Here is a 23,704-nt window from a genome sequence, read left to right as displayed (position 1 = left end):
AACGTATTACTTAAATTATTTTTTGTATTAAAAAATTAAATCTAATTAATATGAATTAAAAATACCTAATTAAACCTAAGTAGTTTCACCATTTATAAGCATAATTGATGTCTGGCCATTTATACAGGGTGTCTGGTAAATCGCGTTTCATATTAAAGAACATAGTCAATCACGAACACGTTTAACTTTATAAAATAAAAAATCATTAAAAATATCACTAGTTTAAAAGATAAAAATAATCAAGTGCACCTGAGGGTTTAGTGCTAGTTTCACTCGATCAAACGAGTCGAGCAATTAATCGCGAATTTGTATGGAATTGCATTAGTGCCATCGCGTTACCACTAGGTGGCGCTGATACAAATTGGCGTTTACATGCTCGACGCCTTTGATCGAGTGTAACTAGCACCAACCCCACAGGTCTCAGAATGTTTGGAAATCGAATTCAAAAGATCATTTCAGAAAAATTCAAAATATGTGTTCTGCGATTCGTCCCGATACTGTTTTTTTTTTTTAATAAATATAGTACAATTAACACACAAGAGTGTGACTTTTCAATATGCAACGCGATTTACCAGACACCCTGTATAGACTACCTAATTCAATGATAATTTAAGCTAACAGCAAATATTACTTCGAGATCTAATGAAGATGGTATCTTTACAGAGGCGCCCTGGAAAGACAAGAACATCAACCTAGGGCTCTACAGCAGGAAGGAGCTCTCCAAGCAATTCAGGTTGTACTGGCGCGTCCTGAAGGAAGAGGGGGAATTGGAGGTGGTCATGATGGTCAACGGAACCACTTATGCTGGTAATTTAAGTAGTTTTATTTTGGAGCAGTAAACAATTGATAGACTAATTTAACTGTATATTTATTTACTAGCTGTGCCCGCGACTCCGTCCGCGTGGAATAGTTATTTTGGGCATCATTGAGGCCCTCAATGGTGAATAATTTTCCCCGTTTTTTTCACATTTTCCATTATATCTTCGCCCCTTATAGTTGCAGCGTGATGTTATATAACCTAAAGCCTTCCTCGATAAATGGCCTATTCAACACAAAAAAGAATTTTTCAATTCGAACCAGTAGTTCCTGTGATTAGCGCGTACAAACAAACAAACAAACTCTTCAGCTTTATAATATTCGTATAGAATTATTTATGTACGAGTACATTAAGGAAAATAACTTAATACTTATTTCTAGAGAAATTTCTTCCAGCAGGCCACTTTTATTTTTTACGAAATTGTGAATAGGTACCTCAAAAATTACTTAATTGACCGATTTGGATGCCCTACAAAAATAAAAAAATCTATTGACAGATCCTACATTCATTTTAACTTTAATTTAAATTAGACCAACGTTTCGAAAGTTATTGCGTGACAAACATACATACATACATATCGTCACGTTTATATCCCTTGCGGGGTATAGAGAGCCAACAGTCTGAAGGTCCACGTTTAGCATATTTAGTATGGCTTTATGATGGAATAGACATTCAAGTAGTGACAGGTTGCCAGCCCATCGTCTGCAAAAGGAATCCCAAGTTTATGAGCCTCTACGGAGAACATCCACGGGAAAGAGATGGAGTGGTCCTATTCTTTATTATATTGGTGCCGGGAACCACACGGCAACTTGAAAGATATTGGCGTCATTGGTTTCAAAGAGATCGCTGAGTTACAATGTTTTGTAACAAAAGTTTTTTTTTTTTTTTTTTTTATATTTACATGTAATGTACACATACAATTAAAGTATGTATAATTATTTTTTTAAAACGAATCCTTCTTTCTCATTTCAGCTGTGGGATGGAGACCGAGCGGGTTGACAAAGGAATGTAAAAACTTCCCTGTTTTAGGACCTTCCACTGATAACAAGCGTAAGTCTATTATTTTATAAACCTTTTTTCATCCTAAAAGCTTCCATAGATGAATTTTATCAGTATCTCCGCCAGTAAACTTAAGGAAATTATCTGTCAGATAAGAAATTAATATTTGTATTAGTTTGAATACTAACCGATGCTGCCACGGTTAGGGAAAACATCGTGAGGAAACCTGCACGTTCAGGCAATTGGATGTGTAACCATGATCGATCTTATACGGATTAGATTCCTCTGCAAAGGATGCGGAGGTCAGATGGGAGTCGCTACGTGTCAAAATCTGAATCACCCAATCTTGAATCCATGGTCAAAGGCATACCCCAGGCTCCTCTCTAAAGTGTTGAGGATGCAACTGGGACTAAAGCCAGGAGGAAGAAGAAAGAAAGGAAAAAGAAAGAAAGAAATTAATATTTGTACCTATAGAAATCAGTAAAAATTTGCCTGAACACATTTGATAAGTATACCTATACAAAATATGTGTGTTTTTTATATATGTATAATAAGTAAGTTTAGTTTTACTAAGTACATGTAGGCTTTTTTTCTGATCTTTGCTCTTTAAAAAGTATTTCTTTGTTTTTTATCTCATATTTATCACCTTAATAAGGAATTTCACTACGGTTATTCATTTGATACATTTTACAGCAAGCACCTTAAAACCAGAGCCATTACCAGAACCCGAACCAAAAGCGGAACCAGAACCCAAACCGGAACCAGAACCGGAACCTAACGCAGAACCAGAACCGACTGCTGAGCCCAAAGCTGAACCGGAACCAGTGGCGGAACCGAAACCAGAACCAAATTCCGAGCCAGAACCTACTGCTGAGCCTAAGGTATATTTAAATACTTTTTTTACTTTATCATGTTAATTTTATCAGTTATCTCACCCTCACTTTTGATGAAAGATTACTTTTATATTAGTTAATATGTTCCAAGAACTTGAATCAAAATACTATTATGGCCAATGAAATAAACCCTTTATCAATTATGTACTTTCTTTTACAATATCAGTAAAATTCAAAGAGTAGGTACCTAATAAAGTTACTTTTTAATTATTGCAGTGAAAAGTTTAAAAAAAATATTGTATCATAGTTAATTTAATAGTATTTCGAAAATTACAGGCTGAGCCAGAACCGACAGCTGAACCAAAACCAGAACCAACTACACCAGCAGAAAGTGACAGCAGAAACAAAAGAGTTGCCATGCATTCTCTTGACGGGATTGATTTCAAAAATCTTGGCGATGATGTGACTGTGAAAACCAGTATTTCTTACAAGGTGTCCAGTTCTAAAGGTGTGTTATATAAAGGTGTTTATTAATATTTTTCATCTAAATTGGATTATAATTGCTCTCCCTTTTTTATTTACTTGTTCTCCTAATTTTTATTATTACAAAGAACCTGTTTAAAAAATAAACATGGAGGCAATGTGTATCAAAATCAACATCTTATAATAATAATTAAAACAATCACATTTCTACTAAACCTTAAATGCGGATATTTGTGTAAAGATAAATTACTTGAATTATCTAAGGTAAACTATATTTCTTTCTGTTATCTTGGTTTCGTAGACAAGATTAGTTCAGTTAATTTTCTTTGCTAGCCCTAAAACTAGCTTTAGCGACCCTTAAACTTATGATTCCATTCTATTTTCTATTAAAGGTTGTTTTATTAGAAATTACGTATTCACTAATAGGCCTCAATATATCTAAATATGTTTTACAAGACGACAAAATATGTTAATTTTCTAGGACGACGAAAGCGTGCAACTGCCGATGCTGACAGTGAGTATAAATCAAAACAAAAATCCTCGCACACTTAACAAAAAAGCTAAAATCACAAACAATTCACGAGCACACGCAACAGCACACAACACCAAAAAAAATAAATAAAATAGAAACTAAACTAACAGAAATTTGTAATATACACCTTTATCCTGTCAAAGGATTTGTTTTCCTTTTATAGACAATGCATTGCAACATGATGTTTTCGATCAAGAAACTATGATTCGTTATTATTATGTTTGTATATTTATTTTTAAAATACAATTTTCACAAACATATTGCAATGTAAAGTTGGAAAATAAGCAATTCCTTGATCAGGAATTAATGTATATATTTTTGCATGGTTGCATTATTTTTGCAGATGTGGAAACTACGACCACAGTTGCCAATGAAAATAACGTTAGTCCCACTCCAGAACCTACCCTTGAGCCTAAAGCTGAACCTGAAACCCTAGAACCAAAGTCTATACCAATATCTTCAACCACACCTAAGCCTAGACAAAGATTTTCTCCTAAACCAAAGTTTACACCAAAGTTTAAGCAGTTACGTTTTAATTCTACAACAACCACTACTAAAGCTCTACCAGAGACTACTCCAGCCCCAGAACCAAGTCCTGAACCAAAGTCCGAACCAGAACCCACTTCGGAACCAAATTCATTACCAGAACCATCACCCGAACCTAAGTCGGAACCATCTCCCGAGCCCACATCAGAACCACAACCTTCTCCAGAACCTAATTCGGAACCAGAACCAACAGCGGAACCCAAATCAGAACCAGAACCAACTCCCGAACCCAATTCAGAACCAGAACCAAGTCCAGAACCCAAATCAGAACCAGAACCAAGTCCAGAACCTAAATCAGAACCAGAACCAAGTCCAGAACCTAAATCAGAACCAGAACCAAGTCCAGAACCTAAATCAGAACCAGAACCAAGTCCTGAACCCAAATCAGAACCTGAACCAAGTCCTGAACCCAAATCTGAACCTGAACCAAGTCCTGAACCCAAATCAGAACCAGAACCAAGTCCTGAACCCAAATCAGAACCAGAACCAACTCCTGAACCCAAATCTGAACCTACCCCAAAACCCATTGCTGAAATGGAACCAGAGACATTGCTAGTGAAGGGACTGACAGAAGAAGCAGGTAAAAGCACTATGCTTAGCACTAAATTATAGACAATATTTTCACTGCAATTAATGAGCTAATTATAAGTCACGTTAAGAGTACTCGAACAGCCGAGCTTGCATGAAGAGAGTTATAAATGTGGATGAAGCGAATGATGTATGCAGGGATCGTGGCAGTTGGAAGTCGCTGCCGACCTTTCTGGGTAAATGGCGTGATTTTATATAGGTATACATGTATGTGTGTAATTAATGAGCAAATAGGTAATTTTCATTTATTACCTAAAAATATATATATGGATAGGCTAACAAACTTGGGATTCCTTTTGTAGGCGATGGGCTAGCAACCAGTCACTATTAACCCGTCATTATGAACATGGCCTATAGGTCTTTACAAGACTGTTAGCTCTGTCTACCCCGCAAGGGATATAGACGTGATTATATGTGTGTATGTATGTTACACATCCAGTTGCCTGAATGCCTAGTTTAGGTCTAGGTTTAAATTGATTATTTGAAGTTTTAACTTAATTTCAGTGAAAATATTTGTCTTTGTAAAGCAAAATTTATCACATCACTTTTGTTGTTTGGTGTTGGTTCTCATACATACTAATATTAAAATATAATAACGTATTTATTTAGAAATAATATACATTTTGTAGATTAGTATGTATTACAGCAAAATTTAGAACATTACAATGCTATAGAAGCTTTACCTACGAGTATGTACAAAGTAATATATATTTTTATTTTAATTTATATATATATATATTATAGAGATATACAAAAATATTATTCACATAGGTAAATAAGAAATGTGCCGTGTGGTTCCTGGCGCCAATAGAAAAAGAATAGGACCACTCCATCTCTTCACTATTGATAGCCTTATAAACTTGGGATTCTTCTTTTAGGCGACGGGATAGCAACCTGTCACATTATATGAATCGCAATTCTATCATTAAGCCAAACAGCTGAACGTTGCACTATCAGTATTTTCAATACTGTTGGCTCTGTCTACCCCGCAAGGGATATACATACATACATACATAAAATCACGCCTCTTTCCCGGAGGGGTAGGCAGAGACTACCGCTTTCCACAAGGGATATAGACGTGATTATATGTATACGTATGTAAGAAATGTTGAATGTTCATTCACTAGTTTCATTATTTAGGCATGTTCATATCTTATTTCTTAATTTCTTTCTTGCTTTTGCTTAAGGTACATTCTTCTCTTTTCTGAATGTATGTACTTGCTTTTTTAACGCGACTAGCACTAAATGACTTCAACAACTACCTGTAACTTTTAATATCCCTTACCATTTCCTTCTAATATTCTGGATTTTTTTCTTTTCTTTTCTTCTCTCTGTTCTCATTTTAACTGACATGGTTCTTATAATACTCTTTCTTCGAGTTTATTTTCTTCTGGGCACTGGTACTGTGTTAAACGAGGTATTAACCTTTTTGACCCACTTCAAACAAGGAGGAGGTTCTCAATTTGACTGTATATTTTTTTCTTTCTCGTGGTGTTGATTCCGGTTTCCTTCACACCCTTTTGGTGAGGAGCCCAGGGCGCGCATTTTGACCATGACCATCCCGTATTTGGTTTTTGTTTATGTTACCTATAAATCTATTTGGTAATTTGTGTAAATTTGGTTAAGAAATAGTTACTCATAACAATTTCTAGGAGAGTGGATCAACGTATGAATAATTCTTTATTGCACTCAAAATAAGAACAATTTTGTGGAAATTGCATATATCTAGATGTACTTAGAGTGATTTTGTAATCAAGGGCTTTTAAGTCCTCTAATGAGCTGTAAGGCGGGTCTTTTTCCAGTAGACCTTCACAATACACACCACCAAAAGGTCTTCTTCGTTTATTTAATAGAGTAAAACAAGGCATAAACAAGACACAAAATAGAGTGGAAAAGGTTTATTCGTTTATTTAATAACATAGAAACAACTAAATATGCCGTTAATTTCTGTTCCTGCTGTTCCGGAATTGCCGGGAATACTCTTTCAGTTCATCCATAAACCACATAAGAAACTTACATGCCAAATTTCTAGTGGCAAGGCCTGTGAGTCAGTCAGTCAATCCGTTACGGAAGAGTTTTGATTTTACTTCAAATTTCATCAGAAATGTTTTTTCATTTCTGAAAATGTTAGTTATATTTCCAGGTTACTTCCCGGCCCACGAATACGTGCCTAAATTTGACTTCAACCCAATGGACTGCACTGATATCGTGATTGGAACAGCTAGGGGGAACTACCATAGGGTCTTGGACTATTATACCAGGGACAGGTAAGGAGTGTATCTATTAATGGGGAGACCTGGTGACCTGTAACACAGGTTCTTCTAGGACCTAGTATAGGCGCCAGTTCTCCACAATATAATTATGTAACAGAAGTCATACTATTGTTTTACATGTAAAGGTATTGTTATTGTGGAGGAAAATAAATAAAGGATTATTATTATACTACCATTTTTAACATACATACATACATACACATGATCACGTCTTTATCCCTTACGGGGTAGACAGAGCCAACAGTCTTGAAAAGACTGATGGGCCACGTTCAGCTGCTTGGCTTAATGATAGAATTGAGATTCAAATAGTGACGGGTTGCTAGCCCATCGCCTAAAAGAAGAAGACCAAGTTTATAAGCTTATCTCTTAGTCGCCTTTTACGACATCCATGGGAACGAGATGGAGTGGTCCTATTCTTTTTTTTATTGGTGCCGGGAACCACACGGCACTTCAACATACATATCGGGATAGAAAGACAATAGGATAGCGCAATTATAAAGCCAGTTTTAGCAGGATGATAAAGATCATATTGGCTGCTGATTTAAGGATTTAGTATAAGAAATTGATAGTGTGTATCTAGCTTTTTTGATTTGAATCAGCTGGTTACATGCCAACTTGGGATATTTGTCCTGTCTCTATTTGAATCTTAATTCCATCATTAAGCCTTATTAGCGTAAGGTTCGAATAGCAGAGGATGCCTTGAGGTATTAAGTCTGATGTGACGTCAATAAGTGATACCGTGTATCCAATTTTGAAAATAAATCTATTCTATTCTATCAGGTCTACTCCTCGCGTGGACACCTTCTGGGGCGGCCATGATGACATCACAGCCGCATCTGGCTACGAAGAGAATGGAGTCACCACTATCATGTTCAGGAAAAAGATTAAGGTATGTTCTTCCTTAATTTAACTTTTTAATAAATTAAAGTAAAAGCAAAAATAACATCTTGGGAAAATTTGCGCATTGAGGCAATTTAATCAAATACCTGACTGACTAACGTGACGTCAATAAGTGATACCTTGTATCCGATTGTGAAAATTAAACTATTCTATTCTACTAACATACATGCATATGGTCACGTCTATATCGTTTGCGGGGCAGACAGAGCCAACAGTCTTGAAAAGACTGAATGGCAACGTTCAGCTATTTGGCTTAATGATAGAATTCAGATTCATATAGTGACAGGTTGCTAGCCCATCGCCTAAAAAGAATCCCAAGTTTGTACCTAAGCCTATCCCTTAGTCGCCTTTTACGACATCCATGGGAAAGAGATGGAGTGGTCCTATTATTTTTTGTATTTGTGCCGGGAACCACACGGCACTAATATCATGATTATAATCTATGCTATGATCGGTAAGTCTGTTTTTGACATTCTGACCGACACGAAAGCTAAAAGTTGTAAGTACATAATATTAGTTAAATTTCTTAGTAGGTACATAAGTATTTTAGGTAACAAAAAACGCAATCAATATGAATGAAACCCAAAAAATGCTGCATTGCAGTTTGTTACCTTTGGAAGCGGTATTAAACTCAGTTTTAAGCAATTTATTTGACGTCAATCAATGTTGTGAGACCAAAAGGTATGACAATTATTAAACGATATTGATTTATCCCAGTAAGTCCGGGGTAGATGGCCATAGGGGAGAGATGGCCTATGGAAATATTTCAGGGACTTGTTGACTAGATGTCACTGTTAATCGTTCAGTTCGCCGCGCGTCGTCCGTGAGAGCAACGGTACGGCAAAAGATTTGGCGAAAAAAAAAGAAAAAGTAAGTAAATCCTTTGTTTTTTCTTTCGACTACTGTGAATATTATTTTGATGTCAATTGTTTTATACAACTGTGGTGTCAGTTTCTGAAAATAATGGTGATATTTGTATTTGTTGCAAAGTATACAAACAATGCTAAGTTATCACCTCAAAATTATTTGTTAAGTGTCATGAATTGTTTTAGTTTTAGTTGTGGCCATCTTGCACGGAAAAGAAGGAGAGATGGCCAATTGTAATCGGTGTATGATAGCCATATGGCCATCATATACCGACTGCAATTAGCACTATTGCCATGGTACAGAAATGATGTTTATCAACTGGAGTGTATCCTCTCAACCCAGAAGCGGTGCCAGATTACGCATTTATTCAAGAATCTAGTGACTCAACGAATACTTCTGCTACACAAGAGCTTTCCCAATGTGCATCTGCTGTGGACAATGAAAAGGAATCTGCACCAGGGTGTTCTCATGGATCAAGAAGTAAAACATACCATAGCCCTGTAATCAGTTCTAAAAGATCAAAAATCTCCGTAAGAACTGCCAAGACGTCTTATCTTTCACATCCGAGCACTCAGAAAGAGGTTTCATCCAGTAAAGATCCAGATTACACCATTACCACATATTTCACAAAAATTGATTGAAGGGCGTAAACGAGCAAAGCAAGTTGGAACACTATTGACATCGGAAGAACACATCAAAACTAGAAAAAAAGGAAAACGTAAGAAAATGTGTCAAAATAAAGAAGGAAAAGGAAGAGACAAGAAAAGTTACTGTTCAATGTGTAAAAAGAAACACTTCTCATCGAAGACTGGCTTCAATGTACAGTGTACCAGTTTTGGGTTCACGAACACTGTACTGCATTTGAAACCGCCACAACTGAAGTGCTCCAGATGTAGCGAAGAGAAAAGAAGACTTAAAAGTAAAAATGAGACCAAAAAGTAATTATAAGCCTAGAGTTAAGTTATGGCCATCTTACCTCTAATGCCTTGGCCATCACACCCGGACACCTCGGGAGAGATGGCCACTTGTGATTTTAAAAAAACTTTTATTAGTAAGGAGTTCTCATTAGAAGTTTTTACTTTTATGTTTGTAATATCAAAGTTGATTGTTTAAAGTTTAATAAAAAATAAATATAATTATAAAAATATAAGTATTTGATTTCTAGTAGAGCTAAGAAAAAACTATGGCCAACTACCCCGGACTTACCCTAATAATGAATAAAAGTTTTGAATAATATAGCCGTGCCGTGTGGTTCTCGGCACCAATACAAAAAAGAATAGGACCACTCCATCTCTTTTCCACGGATGTCGTAAAAGGCGACTAAGGGATAGGCGTACAAACTTGGGATTCTTTTCTAGGCGATGGGCTCGCAACCTGTCACTATTGAACCTCAATTCTATCATTAAGCCAAATAGCTGAACGTGGTCATTCATTCTTTTCAAGACTGTTGGCTCTGTCTATCCCGCAAGGGATATAGACGTGACCATATGTATGTATGAATAATATAGCATAACAGGTTTTATTTAATCTCAACAGGCCAAAGAACCCACAGACCACTCCGTAGTCGATGATCTGATGCACGTCATCTGGTCTCGGGGTCAGGAGCCAGGGAAATACGTTCACTCCCCCCCATCAGGGCTGGAGAAGGATATGGCGGCGGTCGCCGACTTCTACAGGCAAGACGAGCTGAAATACCACGGTCATGGCAGCCAGAGAGGCGTTACCAGGATCAATTTCTTTGGTAAGTTTTAAGAATATTTTCTACCATTAAGGCTGCTGGAGAATTTTTACATCCTATCCTACTACTATTATAAAGGCGAAAGTTTGTATGGATGTTTGTTACTCTTTCACGCAAAAACTACTGAACCGATTACCATGAAATTTGGTATGTAGGTAGCTGAAGACCCAGAATAACACATAGGCTACTTTTTATCCCAGAGTTCCCGCGGGATTGATAGGGTTTCCATGCGGACGAAGTCGCGGGCGGCCTCTAGTATTCTAATAATAGTTTCGATTAAGATTTACAGGGACTTATTATAAGTACGAAAGTTTGTGAGTATGGATGTTTGTTACTCTTTCACGCAAGAACTACTGAACCGATTACGATGAAATTTGGTATGTAAGAAGCTGACGACCCAGAATAATATATAGACTACTTTTTATCCCGGAGTTCCCGCGGGATTGATAAGGTTTCCTTGCGGACGAAGTCGCGGGCGGCCTCTAATATAATAAAATCACGGAAATGTAATACAAAAACGGTGGCGGTGTTAAGTAAATTCGAAGTTTCGACGTCAAACAACGTGAGACCAAAAGATATAACAATTATTAAATTTATTATTTTTATATTTTTTTATTTTTTTAAATGATGTCTGAAATGTCTCATAATAACAAAAAAATTATATAATAAAAGAAAAAAAAATTATATAATAAAATAAAGTATCGTTGAGTTAGTATCTCGTAACACAAGTCTCGAACTAACTATGAGGCTTACTCAATCTGTGTAATCTAAAAATTGAAATAAAACGCCATTTCTTTTGCAGAAGAAGAAAAGTCTTCCATCTCTGGTGGCGTTTTACCGCTTGAAGATAAATGCGGAGGTCAATGGAAGTTCCCGACCGATTGTGACCCAGCCAACAATACGTGTGAATATTACGCCTCCTGGGAGTACCTGGGTCAGAAGAGGGGGAAAGACTCTGTCAGGTTCACTATAAAGACGAAACAGAGCAAATTCTGGACGGGCATCGGATTTAGCAAGGATAAGAAAATGGTGGGTAAAAGAAAAAAAAACATTCATTCATTCGTTCGTTCATTCATTCATTCGTTCATTTATAAATTCGATTAGTCCAATGTTAAAAAAAATCCAACTTAGAATTGGACTATCGCGAAAAAGGTGATAAGACCAATTGTGTCGCATAACTTCAAACTTGGATAAATCCTTCTTCAAAGATTTTTAAGATTTTGGTATCGTTAAAAAGAAAAAAACACAAGCTTTGAATCTATTTTGTCAGTTGTGTATAAATCCACATAGTTTGTGAGAAATTAAGAGTCAAAGTCATATCATTTTATGAAAGCCAGATATATCCACTGTCCATTTTTTTTCAAATGATGTTATATCCATGACGACCAATCAACGCATTGCTTTTATCCAATATGTCCGACAATTGACGTAAATTTTACGACTTTTAACAACTTGCGCTCCCGTGTTTTATTATTTATTTTGGGTAATTACTTCGTTTCCATGGATAATTCTATTAAAATTGTATCACCCAGTAATGCCCGTAAACGGCCTAATTTAAAAACTCGCCGTAAGAAAGAGGAAAGACCGAAAATTCGGTAAATTTGTAATACGTATGCAAGCGTTATTTGAAATCTTCAGACAGCGCTAGTGATGTGGCTAGCCATTATCTACTCAATTACCTACAGTTACTATTGTGTTATTCTACTATTACAGAATAATTTGGATGTGACGAAATATGAAACAAGTTTTGTTTTACATACGACCTCTCCGATCTTTTAGTAGGTATACAGGACTATCTGTATAAGTTATTGTCCAGAGAATCTGCCAATTGGAGTTCCGATTAATAAAGCATAATTCACTGATGTTCGCAAATTGCCGAAAACTCACTTGAACAAGATTGGGCTTCGTTGCCGCAGTTAGTTAGTTAGTTTTTTAGTTATAAAAATATGCTCAACAGTGAAAATGTGATAGGGCGACCAACGCTCGAAGAAGAGATTGCAGGAGATGACTCAGAAGAAGTATTAAGTTTTGTTTAAAATAATTTATTTTGTTACTCACTCTTTTAATAAAAAAAAACTTCGTTTTTAATAAATTTTGTCACACCTTATTTTAATTTAAAAAAAATGGTTTGTCCTAGTTATGTTATTTTTCTTTCTATTCAGTTAGCTAACACGTTTGACCCTTGATAATTTACCGTGATATCGTCATGAGCACATAGAGCACATCCCTAACTCGGGTCGTATTTTTTTAAATTTAGTTAAATCCAGACAGGTTAAATCAAAATAATATAAATCCATCATAAGTTTTTTCAAAGATGGATAAAATGCATTCCATTATATCGAATATGGGTAGATCCAATCTTAAAATTAAATTTTTGCAAAGACGAATTGATAAATTATTATAATTGATGAAAGGGACGGTTTTATTAACTATTGTTGCCATTTTAAAATAAAAACTGCCTTAGAAATCAAAGTGTGTATATTATTATCACTGTTTTCTGAATATCTTCTAAAAGTGTAGAGTGGATTTATCTGACTTTGAAGTTAAGCGACACAATTGCGAATTGAACCATTTGCGTCTACTGCATATAATCACGTCTATATCCCTTGCGGGGTAGACAGAGCCAACAGTCTTGAAAACTGATAGACCACGTTCAGCTATTTGCTTCAATGACAGAATTGAGATTCATATAGTGACAGGTTGCTAGCCCGTCGCCTAAAAGAAGAATCACAAGTTCATAAGCCTATCCCTTGTTCGCCTGATGGAACAGATGATGCTATTATTATCTCTATCTACCGTCTACTACCTCTACCGACGTCCTGGTAAAGGGTCAGGTCAAAAGTACCCGAAACCGGCGAGCTTGCATGAAGAGAGTTATGAATGTGGATGAAGCGTAGGAAACATGCAGAGATCGTGGCAAGTGGAAAGAGGTAGTCTCTGCTTACCCCTCCGGGAAAGAGGCGTGATGTTATGTATGTATGTATCTATCGTCTAAACGATGATTCTCCAATTCCAGTCTCAAACTGACGCCATCATTGGCTGGGTGGACCCCCGCTCCGGGCGGCCGTTCATCATGGACACGTGGGTGAGCGGGTACTCCGCCCCCAGGGTCGACTCGCGCCAGGACCTCTCCCGGGAGGGCGGCAGCGCCGTGGACGGAGTCACCACACTCAGCTTCGTGAGGAAGAGGAACACGGGAGACCAGAAGGTTGGTGTCTGTGCTACATACATCAAATCAAATCATAATCGTAAATACATAACATAGGTAATAATAAGAATATACATAATAATTTAACGGCCTCTGTGGCTCAGCGGTAGTACGCTTGTCTGTGACACCGGTGGTCCCGGGTTCAAATACCGGTCAGGGCATGATGAGAAAAGAACTTTTTCTGATTGTCCTGGGTCTTGGATGTTTATCTATATAAGTATTTATTATAAAATATAGTATCGTTGAGTTAGTATCTCGTAACACAAGTTTCGAACTTACTTCGAGGCTAACTCAATCAGTGTAATTTGTCCCGTATATATTTATTTATTTAATATGAGAGATTAGTGTCTGAACTAAGCAGATGCCTGTATCTCAGAAAACCAGCCTCCCCCCACTTGTGGTTAACATAACTCATGATATCTCATGCACAATCTCATATGAAAACAAAAAGTATTTATTTAACTAAACATATGTAGACTTTTACTGGAGTACAAACATATAATTACGTGCCGTGTGGTTCCCGGCATCAATACAAGAAAGAATAGGACCACTCCATCCCTTTCCCATGGATGTCGTAAAAGGCGACTAAGGGATAAGCTTACAAACTTTGGATTCCTTTTTTAGGCGATGGGCTAGCAACCTGTCACTATTTGAATCTCAATTCTATCAAGCCAAATAACTGAACGTGGCCATTCAGTCTTTTCAAGACTGTTGGCTCTGTCTACCCCGCAAGGGATATAGACGTGACCATATGTATGTATGTATCGGTTTAAAGAACTTTATTCTCATTAAGACTTTTACAACGCCACTTACATGAGAATTAATTTTAGGTTGATAATAATGTTCAAAACACTTAATAAAGAACAGATCACTATGTACTTAATAACAATTAATAAAAAGAAAAAAAAAAAAAAATTAAATGAATATTTTGTTACAACTATAAATTTACAATATGCTGGGCTAATTTGCTTTTAAAAGCTCCAAGAGATTTGATATTTTTTATATCTGATGGTAGTTTGTTAAAAATCTGTGCTCCCTCAAACGTAAACATTCGCTTGCCATACTTTGTGCGAACTTTGGGTAGAACAAGATAACTAGCCCGTCGTGTGAGTCGCTTAGTCACATGTTTTGTTTGTGTGAGTGTGATCGAGGTGTGGATGGTCTTGTTTAATACTTTACGTACGAGTATGCATGTGTGGTATTTATACAATTGTTGAAGAGTCATAAGTTTGGTTTCTTTATAGATTTTAGTACAAGAGCTAAGATATGGATAATGAAATAACAATTTTATAATTTTATTTTGTGCAATTTGTAGTTTGGCAAGTCTAGTTTTTGAGGCGGTACCCCATATCTCAATCAGATATATAAGATGTGATTTTACCGTAGCATTATAGATAGATAATCGTAATTTTCGGGGGAAACAACGAACAACTCCGCGTAGTGAAGCCATTAGTGCCGATAGTTTTTTTTTTAGATAATCAATTTGAAATTGCCATGTCAGTTGGTTATCTATTCTCAAACCTAGATATTTTTCATTTGATTTTTCATTCAAGGGGATGTTATTAATAGTTAATTTATTGTATAGTGGAATTTGTTTGTTTCTAGCTTTGAAAATAATATATGAGGTTTTAGATATATTTATCGTGAGAAGATTAGTTTGAAGCCAGCTAAAAAGAACGTCAAGATCTTGTTGAACACATGGAATTATTTCAGTTATCTTAGGGCCAAAATAAAATAAGCACGTATCATCTGCGTATAGAGTAAGATGACCTTGTAGCCCTAAATCTTGCACATCATTGATATAAACGAGAAAGAGTAATGGACCCAAGATCGATCCTTGAGGGATTCCATATGTAACCGGAAGTGGTGTACTTTCATATTCATTAATTTTGACAATTTGACTGCGATCCCTAAGGTAAGATTCGAACATTTTAAGGGCAATGCCTGTTATACCGATCCGTTGAAGTTTTTTCAGTAAAATTTCATGACTAACTGTGTCAAAAGCCTTCTTAAAATCAATGAAAACACCAAGTACCACATTCTTTCCATCTATATTGCTTTTGATTTTTGTGACTAAGTCTACTGTAGCTGCCAATGTATTACTTTTGGGTCTAAAGCCAAATTGACGTTCCGATATTATTTCATGTGAATCTAAATGTTCTATTAGGCGTTTGTAAAGAACTTTTTCTAATATTTTTGACAATACTGGCAGGACAGAGATCGGTCTATAGTTTCCGGGATCGGCTTTGGAGCCTGATTTGTGTATTGGGGTAACTTTGGCTGTTTTCATTGATTCGGGAAAGTATCCTATGCTTAAGAGATCGTTAAGGCAGGCAGTGAGTTTATCGACTATAAGTGGTTTTAGTGCTTTAGTACTAATTCCGTCGATACCAGTGCTAGTGTTAGAATCCAAACTGTCAATGATTTCAGATATTTCATCAACAGTACAAGGCGTTAAAGTTGTGAGGCCATTGATGCTTGTTGTTGATTGAGTGTGCATATTTGTTTGGTTTCGGTGCGAGTTTTTTGAGATAATTTCATTTGCCAATAGTGAACCAATTGTGGAGAAGTATTCATTAAATGTATTACAAATTTCTAAAGGATCGACAATAGTTTTATTTTTGATTGATAGTTTTGGGGGAGCACAGTTCTGTTTAATTTCATTTTTAGCAAGATGATTTATAAGTTCCCACGTCTTCTTCGGCTTTCTATCACATTTTCTAAATTCGTCGCAGTAATACTCTGCCTTTTTGTTTTTAATCTCAGCAGCCACAGAGTCGTTTTTCCTATTATAAGCTTCTTGCAGAATTTTGTTCTTCGGATCATTTTTTAAGTTCGCCCAAAGCACATTTCTTTCGTTAATTTCTTGTAAAATACTGCTTTGTATCCAGTCATTTCGGGGTAAGTTTAGTGTTTTGATTTTTGTGTCTTTGCTTTGGTTGATGCTTTCTTTAATCTTTGTTTCAAGTTGAGCAATACTTATCTTATCTCTATCATTAATAGTATTTTCCATAAATTTGTATAGTTTATCATAGTTTAGCCCTTTGTAAACAACACGTTGCTTTGGAGGAGGTTTATACCTCTTGAGTTCAAAATGTATCTGTTTATGGTCAGTCAGTGGTGATTCAATGATAGTAAAATTGTATGTATTATTTTTAAGATTAGAACTGATATGATCAATGATAGATTGTTTTGTTGTGGTTTCTCTTGTACAGTACTGAGTTTTAATTTTATTTAGTATATTGTAGCCTGATTCTTTAAGGATATCTAGATATGACTTTCGTTTCTTTTTTGTCCTATTTTCTTTTTCAACTGTCTTCTCTTTCAATAAGTTGATGTTAAAGTCTCCAAAGAGTAGACCTCTTTTTCGTGATTGTAACTGTGTATCGAGTGCATCTAGAAAATCGTTTATATTAGTATCACCGGGATAGTACACCAAACCAATCTCCAGCGCCAGTTTCTCTAGCTTAATCCATAAATAGTTATTACCGCCAGAGTACAGCGATTCAATTACGCAGTGCTTCAAATCATTGTGAATAAAAGCAGAAACTCCACCTCCAGTTTTGTCTGTTCTGATATTGTAATGGTGAGTATAATTAGGAATTTGGTATTTAAGGGCATGTTCTTCATTTTTAAACCATGTTTCAGTGAGCAAGACTACATGTACTGTATGAGTCATTATCCGCAGTATGCATTGTAATTCATCAAATCTTCCTTTAGAACTTATACTCCGGGCATTCATGTAAAAGAAATTTATACCAGACTTAGAGGTATGGATATCAGTGTACTTGTTAACAATGGAAAAGTTATTACTAGGTGTGTTTATAGTGGTTGTTGATTTTGATTGAGACAATTTAAGTTTTTTGACTCGGGTTTAGTTATTTGCGGAATTCCTTTTACATATTTTATTATCAGATCTTTCTCACCATCTTCCTGACGCCTAGTTAGTTCGTCCTTTAGATTGCGCATTAGTTTTTGTTGCGCGGGCGTTTGGTCAGAATATATTCTGATGCCATCAGGCAGATTGAGTTTAGTTCGTAAGAGTCTAAGCGGAATGTCATTGTTTTCGAAGCAAATTTTCAATCGGCGATTTTTGGTCGGAGTATATTTTCCTAAACGAAAAACACTAGTTGGTTGAGGTATAGAATATTCAGTAGTTGCATTTGTAAGAATATGCATGACTTCGGCTTCGTCTCTCGCCAAACGTTCTTTGTGGTCTTTAGTTTTCTGTTCCGCAACTCCCACAACTATAATATTTCTCTGTCTGTTATTACGCTCTTGGATTTCTCGGAGTATTTCTTCATTATAAATCATTCTTGACACCTTGGTTGGAGAGGATGTAGATGGTAAGGTTGATTTAATTTTATCTAGCTCGGCTTTTATTGCGAATACTTCTCCTTCACCTACAACGAGTTTCTTATCCAGCTCAGTAATTTGGGACTCAAGATGCCCTTGCTTCGATGCTAAGTTTGATATAGTGGATTTGACATCATTGATATGAACTTTTAGATCCTGGATTGAAGCTACGGTTTTCTCATGTGTCGAGTTTATTTCTTTGATTTCGTTTTTTATATCAGTGAAACCTTCACGTAGTGTATCGGTATTTTGTTCATGGCAGCTTATAAAGTTCTGCAGAAGAGAAGATATGTTTGATATTTCAGTTCGAAGATTTGATATTTCTTTATTGCAATCGCAGTGGTCATCGGGTTGCTTTCTTTTGCGAAATGTGATTTGTTGGTCCATCAGATCAGGATTTATTTTAGATAAGTCGGGTTGTGATCCTCCACCAGTAGTTGTTTTAGTCGGTGAACGCAGTAGGCTCATGGTCTATAATCTTTCAATGCAAAAGTATGCGTGTGATCTTCGACTATACTAGTAGTGATTTATTTTTTCCTACCTCACGATGGATTGTCAGTGTGTGCATCGATAGGGATAAAAAATGTCACCTTCTTTTTCTTGCGTGGAGATGTGCGCCCCTCTCTCACAGTTAGCGGTAATCACTTCACGGTAAAGAAATAGCCTAAGTCACTTAACGCACTTCCGCGAGAATAACTATAATTGTGAGTGTGTTAAGAATTGAAATTAAGGAGCAAAGAAAATATATTCTTAAATTTAACTATGTACACGTCTGCTCTGAACTAAGTGCGAACGCCGTATATATTTACGTCTCTATCCCAAAAGACAGAAAACGCACGTTCAGCTTGATGGACCAATGATGGAATTGAAGGTCCAATAGTGACAGGCTGCTAGCCGCCATCGCCTACAAGAGGAATCCAATTTTAATATAACCCTATCCCTAATTCGCTTTTTACGACATCCATGGGAAATATAAAGAAGAAAATGCTGCAGTGCAGTTTGTTAACGCTTCTTCTGCACCGACGCCTTGGAAGCGGCAGTAAACTTAGTTTTAAGTAATTTATTTGACGTCAACCAATGTTGTGAAACCAAACGTTTTGACAATTATTAAGCGATATGAAGTATCCTATAATAATGAATAAAAAAATCTAATTTGAATTTTGAATAGGAGTAGACAGAGCCACCAGCCTTGAAAAGACTGATAGGCCACGCTCAGCTATTTGGCTTAATGATAGAATTGAGATTCAAATAGTGACAGGTTGCTAGCCCATCGCCTAAAAGGGGAATCCCAGTTTATAAGCCTATCCCTTAGTCGCCTTTAACGACATCCGTGGGAAAGAGACGGAGTGGTCCTATTCTTTTTATATTAGTGCCACGAACCACACGGCAAATATCATTCAATTAGTATCACCTAACACAAGTCTCGAAATCACTTCGAGGGTAACGTAGTATTACTGCTAGGGTAACTGACGGTAGTAGTTATAATTAGATTTAAGTGATAAGTGACGTCAATAAGTGATACCTTGTATCCAATTTTGAAAATAAATCTATTCTATTCTATTTTGCTGCTGTGCTGGTAACCACACGGCCACAATTAAAAAATTATCTTCTATATAATATAAGTCTATTATCTCTCGAAATAGACTTATATTATATATATATATTTATATATATATATTAGTATGTTTATGTAGTTTATTACTGTCATTTATTTAATTGTTCCATGTTTAATTATGTAAGTATTAGCATGTATCTTTAGTTAAATGTTATTTATGCACACGCCATACCGCTCCAAAATTCATATCTCCTCTCATGGGTCTAGTGGAAGAGATTTCTTTTGAAATAAGTAGCACCTTTGTACTATAATTACTGTATTGAATGCTCCTGTATATAATTTTGTGTACATAAATAAAAGAATAAAAATAAATAAAAAACAAATTTCTATCACCAGGATCTCGCGTTCACCGACACGGAATGTCTTTACATGATGTTCGTCATCCACGGCGGGAACTTTGACCCTGTCAACAAGAGGACCAACAAACATCAGGTGGTGCCAGTCATCACTGAAGATCGGGTGTGCATCAGGCCTTGTGGTCCAGGTCAGTTGTTAAAGGAAAAAGTCTTTTATTGGCCTAACTTACAATTCATTTCAGGTCAGCACTTGAAAGAAAGAAATTGTTTTATACATACATACATAAAATTACGCCTTTTAAATAAATAAATTGGCCTAACATACAATTTATTTTAGGTCAGCACTTGAATAAAAGAAAATGGTTTTATACATACATAGATAAAATTACGCCTTTTAAATAAATAAATATATACGGGACAAATTACACTGATTGAGTTAGCCTCGAAGTAAGTTCGAGACTTGTGTTACGAGATATGAACTCAACGATACTATATTTTATAATAAATACTTATATAGATAAACATCCAAGACCCAGGCCAATCAGAAAAAGTTCTTTTCTCATCATGCCCTGGCCAGGATTCGAACCCGGGACCTCCGGTGTCACAGACAAGCGTACTACCGCTGCGCCACAGAGGCCGTCCAACACGCCTTTTACCCGGAGGAGTAGGCAGAGACTACTTCTTTCCACTTGCCACGATCTCTGCATAATTCCTTCGCTTCATCCACATTCATAAATTGCATTTATTTGTGCATACATTCATTCATTCATTCATATAATTACGTATATCAATTGCGAGGTATTCGTACAATGCAGAGTCAGCAGTATTGAATAACTGACAAGCCACGTTCAACTGTTAAGCTTAATGATAGAATTGAGATTTAAATAGTGACAGGTTGTTATCCCATCGTCTTAAAGAAGAATCCCAAGTTTATAAGCCTATCCTATAGTTGCCTTTTACAACATCCATGGGGAAGAGATGGAGTGGTTCTATTCTTTTTTCTATTGGTTCCGGGAACCAAACGGCACATGACAAACTAAAAATTATGCATACATTTTTAACCATTGTTCTATATATTTCTTCTACAGAACCAGCAGAAGAAGAAATCACAACCGAGAAGGCGGTCCCTGGGGAGACAGTGTACACCATGCTGATCAGGATCACGGGTCTCGCAGACAGCTTCAAGCCGCCAGCTGCTGGCAGCAAGGAGTACGAGGACCTGAGTCAGCAGGTCGCTGACAACCTCGCCAGGGAGCTGAAGGGGACCAAGGGATACCACGGATTGGCCGTCAACGGGTTTATGCAGTGAGTTTCTTGATAATCTCCAAAAATCCCAATCTCTTTGAGCAGCAGAGACTGTATACTTTGTCACATCTTTCATACTTCTCCATTTACTTCTAAGGTCGAAGTTAATCGTCCTTTTCATGCAAGCCGAAGTTGGGTTTGAAACCTATGGACTTGGCAGGATCCCTCTATTTAGTTTCATTTAGTTCTTCAATTTTGCTAGCTCGTTGGTTAAGTGTAGCCTTGAGAGAACATTTTGCCACTCATTCCAAGTGAAGCAAAGGATATGGTACTATAAGATGGATAAGTCGTCAACGTAAACCCGTTGACGACCAGTAAGTTTTTAAAAAAAAAGAGACTCTCTTTCCAGAAATCGCCATGTCTGCATCATCCACATTCATCAATATTGTCCGTCTTTTTCACGAGTCCCGTTGAGTTGGCCCACGGTGAGACGTGTGGGACTAAAACTTGTATTTATTTTGTCCAGGTCCAGGAGAAATGACATATCGCTACTGAGACGATTTCGTTAGTGTCGTTTGTCCCATGGTTCTGTCCCACTAGTGCCATTGAATTGTCCCAACGCAGTGTAGTGGGGACAATAAAATATTTTCTCGCAAGCTCGTCTGTTAAGAATACTCAACTCAACTAGCCTCCATATTGATTAGAACGTCCTCAATTTGGTTAAAATTATCCATATAATAATTGTCTAGACCCGAGTTTTTAAAATATATTTAGTTTGTATAGGTTTGTGTATCCTATTTCAATATACCTATATCATGTAAGTACATGATGGTCTAGTTCTTCGAAAATTAAATTTGTGGGCGATCAAATGACAAGCCATTATAGTCTTCTGGAAATGTGAATATGTTTTCTTTTTATAAAAAATATTTTTTATCTATTTCAGAAACGAAACTAGCGCCATTATTGCTGAACTAACACTCAAATCGATCGATTCCAACTTAATCGAGGGCTCGAGCGCTCGTTCACTCGACTCTTCCATCTCAGCCGGCGGCAACGAGACGAAAGGAGACAGCGATATGGAGAAATGGGAGAGGGTGGTCAGAGACACTCTGGCGCAAGGGAAAGTGGGGAATTTGAACGTAGATCCGGAATTCTTGGTGTTTGAGCCACAAAGCTGTAAGTAGTGATTTATTTTACTTTCTATAATATATTTTATATTTGAAGTAGTTTAGGTCGCTAATAATAGTTGTTTTATAGTTTTGGAATCAGTTTTGATTAAAAAAAACACATTTTACTATTTGAATCTAACCTTTCTTACCTGTAACGGATAAAGACGTGATATGTATGTATCTATTTCCATATGCCGTGTGGATTCGGTTACTTAAGAAAAGAACCACTTTTTACGACATCCATGGAAATAATCTTTTCCATGGATGTCGTAAAAGGCGACGGTATAGGTTTATAAACTTGGGATTCCTCTTATAGGCTGGGCTAGCAACCAGTCACTATTTGAATCTCAATTTCATCAAGAATCTTTAAAGAGTTGTCCCTGTCTTACCCATAAAGTACTTAGTACCCGGTTGACCGGTCTACCAGAGATGGCGCTGATATAGTTTCTTAAAACGCGGTTTTAAAAATGTTTATATATCTTGGGAACCGAGCTTTTCTCGAACCTAGGACCTTGATAAATCGATTCCTTGAGCCGAAAAGCCCCTAATCTGTAACTTTTATGCTAATCGTTGGAGCCGTTTCCGAGCTCCTGATTATATATATACAAGAATTGCTCGTTTAAATATATTAGATACAGACGTAACAAATTATATTACATACTTCTAGTGCTATCGAACCGGCCAGAAGTCGAGGGAGAGGGTAATGCGCGCACGTTCTTCGGCTTGGCCGAGACCAAATTGTACGTGGTGGTGGGGTGCGTGGCCGCCCTCGTTCTCGTGGCGCTGCTGCAGGCCGCCTGCACCCTGTACAGGACCAGGTCTACTGGAAGTCACAATAAGGTGATAAATAGAATAGAATGGTAAAGGGTCAGGTCGAAAGTACCCGAAACCGCCGAGCTTGCATGAAGAGAGTTATGAATGTGGACGAAGCGAAGGAAGTGTGCAGAGATCGTGGCAAGTGGAAAGAGGTAGTCTCTGCCTACCCCTCCGGGAAAGAGGCGTGATTTTATGTATTTATGTATGTATGTAGAATAGAATAGATTTAATTTGTGCCGTATGGTTCCCGGCACCAATACAAAAAAGAATAGGACCACTCCATCTATTTCCCATGGATGTCGTAAAAGGCGACTAAGGGATAGGCTTACAAATTTGGGATTCTTTTTTTAGGCGATGGGCTAGCAACATGTCACTATTTTAATCTCATTTCTATCATTAAGCCAAATAGCTGAACGTGGCCAT

At 36.8% G+C, this 23,704-nt stretch overlaps 1 protein-coding gene across 2 annotated transcripts in view; it reads left to right on the top strand.

Annotated features, from left to right (window-relative positions):
- Positions 1-23,704, top strand: part of LOC106141451 (uncharacterized) — an 85,483-nt gene that overhangs the window by 55,065 nt on the left and 6,714 nt on the right. For both annotated transcript variants that reach the window (XM_060951690.1, XM_060951689.1), the window contains exons 8-22: positions 664-807; positions 1,790-1,867; positions 2,510-2,697; positions 2,986-3,157; positions 3,614-3,646; positions 4,008-4,790; positions 6,942-7,065; positions 7,852-7,960; positions 10,375-10,579; positions 11,379-11,605; positions 13,593-13,784; positions 20,092-20,239; positions 21,140-21,356; positions 22,240-22,472; positions 23,133-23,305. In XM_060951690.1, coding sequence (XP_060807673.1) covers positions 664-807; positions 1,790-1,867; positions 2,510-2,697; positions 2,986-3,157; positions 3,614-3,646; positions 4,008-4,790; positions 6,942-7,065; positions 7,852-7,960; positions 10,375-10,579; positions 11,379-11,605; positions 13,593-13,784; positions 20,092-20,239; positions 21,140-21,356; positions 22,240-22,472; positions 23,133-23,305 — 3,026 coding nt within the window. The remainder of the gene's footprint in view (positions 1-663; positions 808-1,789; positions 1,868-2,509; positions 2,698-2,985; positions 3,158-3,613; positions 3,647-4,007; positions 4,791-6,941; positions 7,066-7,851; positions 7,961-10,374; positions 10,580-11,378; positions 11,606-13,592; positions 13,785-20,091; positions 20,240-21,139; positions 21,357-22,239; positions 22,473-23,132; positions 23,306-23,704) is intronic.

The sequence above is a fragment of the Amyelois transitella genome, chromosome 26, assembly GCF_032362555.1.
Source record: "Amyelois transitella isolate CPQ chromosome 26, ilAmyTran1.1, whole genome shotgun sequence".
NCBI lineage: Eukaryota > Metazoa > Arthropoda > Insecta > Lepidoptera > Pyralidae > Amyelois > Amyelois transitella.
This window is presented reverse-complemented; position numbering and strand designations above follow the sequence as displayed.